Source organism: Echinops telfairi, unplaced genomic scaffold, assembly GCF_000313985.2.
Source record: "Echinops telfairi isolate 266 unplaced genomic scaffold, ASM31398v2 ScPeMD7_9;HRSCAF=40, whole genome shotgun sequence".
NCBI classification, from domain to species: Eukaryota; Metazoa; Chordata; class Mammalia; order Afrosoricida; family Tenrecidae; genus Echinops; species Echinops telfairi.
The window spans coordinates 12,929,863-12,938,063 of NW_022103906.1; the positions used below are offsets into that span (position 1 = coordinate 12,929,863).

The 8,201-nt window shown below is 49.0% G+C and overlaps 1 protein-coding gene across 1 annotated transcript in view; it reads right to left on the reverse strand.

The window, feature by feature from the left end:
• The window catches only part of LOC101641431 (L-threonine 3-dehydrogenase, mitochondrial), an 18,134-nt gene extending 10,875 nt beyond the window's left edge, over positions 1–7,259 (reverse strand). The window contains exons 1-2 of the mRNA XM_004707638.2: positions 7,188–7,259; positions 663–861 (exon numbers count right to left, since the gene is read on the reverse strand). Coding sequence (XP_004707695.1) covers positions 663–846 — 184 coding nt within the window. The 5' untranslated portion in view covers positions 847–861; positions 7,188–7,259. The remainder of the gene's footprint in view (positions 1–662; positions 862–7,187) is intronic.
• Between the last annotated feature and the right edge of the window lie 942 nt (positions 7,260–8,201).

The window sequence follows — 8,201 nt, forward strand, 5'->3', positions numbered from 1 at the left end:
GGGGGGAGGCTGCAGAAACCAGAAACCAGGGGGAGGAGTGCTAAGGAATGAGCCTGGTAGAGACAGGTGGTGGGGAGGCCCTGGGACAGACGGAGACTCACTCCACCGTGCTAGCACACCACTCTAGGGCCAGTGCGCAGAATGCACGACACCGGGTTCCTGCAGAGGCCTTCGCCTAAGAGAAGCTCCGCCGGACAGGAGTTCACATCTAGTCCCTCCGCTCTCCCTGACCCTCAACCCTCGCTCCCCACACGCACTGCAGTGTGCAGAGGGAGCCTGGTCGCAAAGCAGCCTTTCGACCCTCAAGTTTCCCTTCTTCCCCTCTGTCAATAAACTATTCTGGCAGGAAATAAGGATTTGGGACTTGCGATATTCTGGAGAAGATTAACACTGGAGAGGGTGATTTCTCTGGATTAAATGTTAGTATTGCTAAGTATCTCATTGTGCGATCTTTTTCATCCTTTAGCCAGCACATAAACACACGCTCTGGATGGAACCAAGGCAAACCTGTTTTTCCTGAATACAGAGTGGCAGGCAAGCAGGATGGCCAGGGTGTGAGCACACTGGGGAGTAGACATTCAACGAGAACACGCAAGCCCACAGTCCGAGCACAGGACCCGAGAGCCAGGTGCCAAGGGTGGGAAAAGGAGAGGAAAACCCACCTGTGATTAAGACTCGCGGATGGTCTGTCTCCGAGAAAGTGATAGAGTGGAAGTTGGCGTCAGCTGGGATTTGCCGAGGGGAAGAGCCCAGGAACCTGACGGGCACCGCCGATGTCCGGCAGCCACAAGCTGGTTTCGGCAGCATCCGGCCCACGGCCTGGCTTAGTGTCCGAATAACTGGCATTTTCTTTCAAATACTCTATAATAACAAAGGAACATAGTGGAGCGTAAGGCAACGGGGGTAAAACCACCTCAGCAGAAAAGCGAACCCTTGTTAGGCGATAACCATTAGCAAAAAACTCCATCTCAGTGCCAGAGAGTGGATGTCGAGTCACCCCCAACCTGTAGGACAGGGTGGAACCGGCCCTGGGAGTTTGCCAGACTGTAACTCTGTAAGGGAGTAGAAAGCCCTGCCCCGCCTTTCTCCGAGGGGCAGCTGGTGGTTTCAAACGCAAACCTTATGGTTAGGCTTTATGCCTATGCCACCAGAGCTCCTGGGAACCCAAACCAGTGATCAGTAAGTCTAGAATCGGTTGAATTGGGAGTGTACTCGCTGTGTTTATTTGCACTAAAATAAAATACTACTCTGTTAAAAGTCATTGTTTTTAAAGGAGCCTGTTTAATCTTCTAGCCCCTCCAAAGTCAAACTCTTGAACAGAAATGGATACTGAGACTGTTAGCTTTTGAATAAAGCCGTGTTTTTGGACCCATAAACCAAATTAGAGAGAGTGCTGAGTAAGTCAACAGGGTGCCTCTAGGAGGCAGGCCCTTGAGAGAGGGGCGACATGTTGCTCACACAAAGTCTAGGCAAGCAAAGGCTGGGTGAAAATTGAGAAATGCAACCAAATAATGCTGAAATCAACTGAGATTTAGTGTATCATCAGGAGGTTCCTTCAAGCAGAGCGCTACAGTCAGCAACAAGGTTTTAAATCTTGGTGAAAACCGTTATCAATTTGTCCTCAACCCCTGAAGGTGTGAGTCGGTCCCAGATTAAACAACTCACTGCACTGTAAATATCTTGTGCTAATACTCAGATGGTTTTTAGAGCGAGCCATATTGTAAAAACAGATGGTTCCTATTATTTTACTGTATTCCATATGCAACACCAACCCTTTTTCTCAATTCCTCAAAGATTAAATTTATTTCCTATAAGCCTCGATCTTCTTTTTAGGTCCTCCAGTAATTCAAACACTGTGCACTTGAACTACTAACCTAATGATTAGTAATTCAAGATATGAAAATAATAATGATTTATAATTTATTAAGGGGTCACAAAGGCGGGAGGGGAAAAAAGAGGAGCTGATACCAAGGGCTCAATAGAAAGTAAATGTTTAGAAAATCATGATGGCAACATATGTACAAATATTCTTGAGGTAATTGACATATGAATTGTTATAAGACCTGTAAGAGCCCCCAATAAAATGATCTTTTAATAATACAGCTTTTAAAATTTAAAAAGATGGGTAATTCAAACCTACCCAGCAGGGCTGCTAAGTAAAGCCTTGGAAGATCTTCATCCTTAAAGATTATAGCCTAGAAGATTCTACTTTGGGACATGTGGGCACAAGGAATCTGCATCGGCTTAATGGCAATGGGTTTGGGTCTTTCTTGTTAGGGTTACCACAAAATCAATTCTGCCTTTCAGAGGTCAAGGCAGTCCAATAACATATGGCTGCAGACCTGACACCTAAGTTCTCCCCATCCTGCAGACAACACCCAGGCAAGCATCACACACGCACGCAGCTAAGTGTGACGAAGAAACTAGATGGTGTCGGTTATCAGAAAAAATAGCACCTGGAGTCTTAAAGGCTTGTTTTCAAACAAGCAACCATCTAAGTGAGGCGTCAACTAAAACCACATGGAAGAAGCACACCACCAGCCTGTGATTGAAGAATCGTAAGTAATAGAACCCCAATCTAAGAGAGAGCGGCATCAGAGCTTAAATTGTGACCACCTAGTTTGCAGAAGGCTATGGATGATAATGGAAGCCCCAAAATCCATTTGCAGGGTCCACACATGGGTTAAGCCTCCTGTCAATCCCTTCTGGATCACAGTTGAGGGTGTGCGAATAGCCTTGTTATCAGACAGAGCCTTGTAAAGTTGATTATGGCAGACGTGGTGAGAACAAAAGGTAATGGCATCATTTGATCCTCCTCTTGACCTATTTTAAAGATGTTTCAGTTTTAAAATGTGTTCAAGGTGAAGGGGAAATACACATGGATTAAGCCCCTGGTGAAGCCCCTCTGGCCATGGACCAGGGATGTGAATTGCTTTGCTAACATGTAGAAAGCATTGGAAAGTGGATTGCTGCAGATGCAGTTAGGTTAAAATTTAGCATCATTCAATCTTCTTTATGGTCCATTTAATTTTGTTCTAGCTTTTGATATTTTCTGCTTTCTTTTTGATTGAGGTGATTATCTGTTTCATTTTGTTATTCTTGTTAGCTTTTTGTTTGCTTATTTGTTTGTTTAATGTATGTATGTGTGTGTATATGTATATATATATATGTGTAAAAATCCTGGATAGGTAAATCTATAGAGACAGCAACTGGATGAATAGCTCCTGAGGGGTATGGCAGGCCCAGGAGGCTGGGGAGAGAGGGGGAGCTAATAACAAAGAATACAAGAATGAAGCAAATGCTCTAAAACTGGTTGTGGCAATGATTGCGCAACTCTTCTGGATGTGATTGAACTATTGAATTGTATATGTGAATTATAAGCCAATAAAGCGGTTTTAAAAAGAAGATATGCTTCAGTGATTTGTTGGGTGTGGATAGCACACAAATACAAACACATGGCAAATTCAACCATGATTGTGTTTCCATGTATAAGACAAGCCTACACTTCTACAATCAGGGCACTAGCTCAGCCTTCATGCCTGTGGCTAAATGTTTAATTCAACAAGTTACTGTATCATTGCAAAGGGCAGTGCCATGGTTTCTTCCAGCGCTTTTTCATCTGAACAAGGCTTTATTGTGTGTTTCTCTAGTCAGTGCAATCTGATAAAGTATCCTAGGAGATGCTTCTGTAGCTATCTTATTTCTAGTTTGAAAAAGCTGTAACTGTCTGGCTTTTAAAGAGCTTTCTCTACCTACATTTAAGACATTTGTTTTTTCTGAATGTCCGGTCCCAAAATGACAAAGCACTGTTACCATAATTAATGTGATTTCAAAAGGCTCTGTGACATAAGATCCAGAAAGAAGATGGCTAATGTGCATAAAGCTGAGGAAAGCCTTCGTTATATTTTTATTTCTTATTTAATTTTGCCCATTTCTTTGACATAAAGTATTCCCTTCTATGAGTCAGATGGACCCCTGGTGGCACAGTGGTTACACATGAGGTTGCTAACCTTAAGGTCAGTAGTTCGAAACCATCAGGCATTCTGAGGAAGCAAGAGGAGGCTTTCTATACCCGGAGAATTGTAGTCTCAGAAACTCAGGAGCAGTTCTACCCTATCCCATAGGGTGGCTGTGAGTTGGCACCAAGTAGCTGGCAGTGCGTGCGTGCATCTAAGGAGCTCTGGCTGCACTGTCAGGTAAACATTAGACCGCTCACCACAAGGTCACTCACCACAAGGTTGGTGGTCCAAACCCACCAGGTGCTCCATGGGAAAAAGATGAGGCTCTCTGCTCCTGTCAAGAGTTACAGCCTCAGAAATCCTGCATAAGGTCAGAATCAACTTGATGGCAGTAGGTTTTATGTCAGGGAGCTCATTACCTAGACACAGATGGTGCAGTACCGAGTTGGAAAAGTCTTCTAAAAGACATCAGAGGTGCTAACATCCCACTGAAAATAAGCATCTTCACACCCTAAACCTATGGCCTTAGAAGGTTCTATAAACACAAGACCATGTATGCACACGTTTATGTTAGAGGGAAAGTTCAAGTCACAGAGCCTCTAAAAAACTCTACTGGACACCTGTGAGAAACAGGCAAACATCTGACTGCACTTTCTAAAAGTTTTGAGCTCATGGAAGCTGTGAAAGGGTCTCAGAGCCGCCCCCACCCCCACCCCACCCCCCACTCTCCCAGAGTTCTCTTGATCATACTTTCCGAGTTGTTCTAAAATAAAAATCATTTTCCCAAGCTACTTAATTAAGTGCTATCAGGAGGCCATCAAAGAAGATTCCAGTCCTCACTTATTAAGGATCGCCTGATCGTACAGGACACTTTCTGTCCTTGCTTACTTTAATTGCAAGGAAGGGATGAAAAAGAAAGGCCAGCAGACTCTCCCTCGGTAAATAATGGAGCACCTCCCAGCACAGGCCTCTTGAGGGTGGTTATTACCTTTCGAAGCCACCAGCCACTCTGCAGGAGAAAGAGGAGGCTTTCGATTCCCATAAAGAGTCTCAGCAACCCACAGGGGCCAGTGCTCCCGGATCTTGAGGGTCGCCACCAGTCAGAATGGACTCAAAGTCAGTGAGGTTGTTTTGGGCTTTCCCATCTTCCAGCATATTTAGCTGCTCTAACAAGAGAAGATAGCGGTGGCTTGGGGGAGGGGATGCTTGAGATGCAGGTGCCACACTCAACTAGCAGACTTGGGCATTGTTTGGAGGCAGGGGGGTTGGTGAAAAAGTGGGAAACATCACCACAGACTAATTTGTGTTGCTGGATGAAAAAGAGGGAACCCTAGTAGCATCGTGCTTACAAGCTGGGCTATGAACTCCAAGGTCAGCAGTTCGAAACTACCAGCCACTTAGTGGGAAAAAGATGAGGCTTTCTACTCCCGTAGTATAAAGACTTACACCCACAAGAAGGAGCAGTGTGACTCTGCTACTGGCTCACTGAGTCAGAACTGCCTGGGCAGCAGTGAGTTGAGCTCGGATGAAAAGGCTTCTTGGAGAAGCATGTCAAGTGAGAAGACAAATGAGCCTGCTTTGGGACATGTTTATTTTGAGGTGTCAAGAGACAACATGCCTGCCTTCCGAGACTAAACTATGAACTCCACCAAGCAATTTTTAGCAGGGTTCATTCCAAACCAAACTCACTGCGGTGGAGTCCCTTCTGACTCATAGTGACCCTACCCGGCAGGGTAGAAAAGCCCTTTGGGGTTTCAGAGACTTCCAATCTTTAGCCGGAGCTTTCGTTCATCTTTCTGCTAAGGAGCAACTGGTGGATTTGAACTGCTGACCTTGTTGTTAGCAGCTCCATTCATAGCCCATAAAGCAGAATACTCCTGAGGTGGGGGACGACACTGGGCGTGGTCAGCAGTGATGACTGGGTTTGCTCCTGGTGAAGGGCACGGGCACGCGGCCCAGACTCTGTCAAGTAGGCAAGTGCTGACTTTTCATCAGAGCCAGTTCATTGCCGTGCAGAGAAGCCCCACTTTGGGGGGGGGGGCGGGGGGCGTTTAGAATACAGAATGTGGAATGCTTCTGGCGTAACTACAGGTGGTGTCACCCAGGTGGGTGGGTGCCTCAGGCAAACCCCACCCCCAGGGCCTGAGCCCAGTGACCCGCCCCTCCATCCCCTCCGGGAAGCATCTCTTCCTCCGCTCCCGGCTGAAGTGGAGTCTGCTCTCCAGCAGCCAGCCCACCGGCCCTCATTGCCACGAGGGGGAAATGGTGTCGTGGTGAAAGCCGATCGCAATGGGACATTGGTGACACCACCTGATTGATCCCGTTGATGGGGCCAGCGCGCCAGGTTCCCGCCCCAACTCAAGCACACCTTCCTTTTAAGAGTTTGGATAAATTTCTGTGTCGACGTGAAGTTTCCTCCCCTCTAGAGAGGGAGCAAAGCAGTGCCACCACTGCATTAGGATGTTCAGAGGATGAATAAAAGCAATCAATGGGTGAGAAACAGCAAGTCAAGTTCAATCAAGGTAAACTCCTCACCCCACGCCGAAATGTTACAATCTCTGAGCTGGTTAATGGTTTCTCAGGAATGAGGCCAAATTGATCGTATGTCCGAGGATAAGCTTTAAGCAAGAAAGGTGAGGGGCGGCGGAGTGGGGTGGGGGTGGGGGTGGGGGTGCTGTAGAGGTGAACCGGAGGGTCTAGGTAGGAGGTCCGGCACTCCGTGGTGCGCCCGGCCCATCAGGTTTGGGCAATTCCGCAGAGAACGGCCTCTCCCTCCCACCCACACCTGCCTAGGGGATTGTCCACCGGGTCACCCTGGGCTTGGGCCCCAGGGGACCTGATCCGCGCAAGTCTCCCAGCCTCAGAGGGATCCCATGTGGAAAGAGTGTGCAGTCCCACCCTGCCCAGGAGAAGGCTTCCCAGAGAACTGGCTAAACCGGTTGCAAGAAAAGATCCGCACCCCAGCTTAGAGGGGAACCCTTCAGAAAGTGGGAAGAATACAGGTCTCGCGCCCTCCCCAACCCATCTGCGCCGGGCCCTCCACCGCTGGAGCCCGCGCTGAGCACGCCTGCGCCTGGGGGACCACCGGGGACCCGCCACTGCGCCCGGGAGTGCAGTCTGCGGGCCGGCCCCGAACCAGGGGGCTAAGCGATGTCTGCCTCCACTCCAAACGGGGACTCGCTCCCCCAATCAGCCGCTGCGAAACGTGCGGCCACCCCTCCGACTGACCTTCCCACGCGGCGGCTCGGAGGTGCTGTGAAGGCAGCGCTGGAGTCTGGGAGAAACAGGACCTAGCGCATCCGAGGGCAGCGACTTTTATGGTCTCACCACCCTAACCCACCCCCACCCCCACCCACCCCCGGCGCACCAATCCCGGGCTTCGGCGAAGGTCAGCCGAGCGTCAGAGTGAGGTCAAGGAGGGGCGGGCTCCGGTTGCCTGGACAACCGTCTGTCTGCCGTTTCCAGGCTCTTTTGAAGTGGCGGGTCCTGCGCTACTTGCTCCGCACACCCTCCGCTGTCGCCTTCTCCTGGGACAGACCTGATGGAGAACCGAGAAATGGTCGTTAGCAGCCCAGGCGCGCATCATCTTCAACTGCACCGTCCTACGGACACTGTCAGGGTGGGAGCAGCCTTTCCCCCTGAAAGGAGCCCTAGTCGCCTAGTGATTATGTTTTGGGCTACTAACTGCAAGGTCAGCAGTTTGAACTCATCAGCACGGAGGGGGGATGGGAGGGGCGGCAGGTAAGATTTACAGTCTCGGAAACCTCCAGGAGCAATTCTACTAGGAGTTAGACTTAACTCGATGGCGGTGAGTGTGGCCCCTCAGAAGCCTCAGGGAAGAGCTTGTGCCCAGCTGTCCCTCCGTTAATATGGAGGCCAGACTTCTTCAGGGTTGTGAGAGCGGAAGGGAACACTTGATCCGTTTGCTAATAGGCCAGCCCGGACCAGGAGTCAAGAGATCTAGTACTGAGACACAAAGCAACTCACTGTGTGTTGGGTTCCCGGTGGGGCGGGGCAATGCTGGGAAATAAGATCACTTACAAAACCAAGACCAGTGGAATCAGCATCCCCTGGGAAGTTACTAGAAATGCAGATTTCCAGGTCCCACTCCTGAATGGGAATCTCTGGGAGCAGCCTGTTTTTTTAACAAACTTTCCAAGTGATTATAGAGCATGGGTGTAGTACCTCAGTACCTCATTGGCCGTACTGTTGCTTCCTGCTCCTCCTGATGACCCGAGTCCG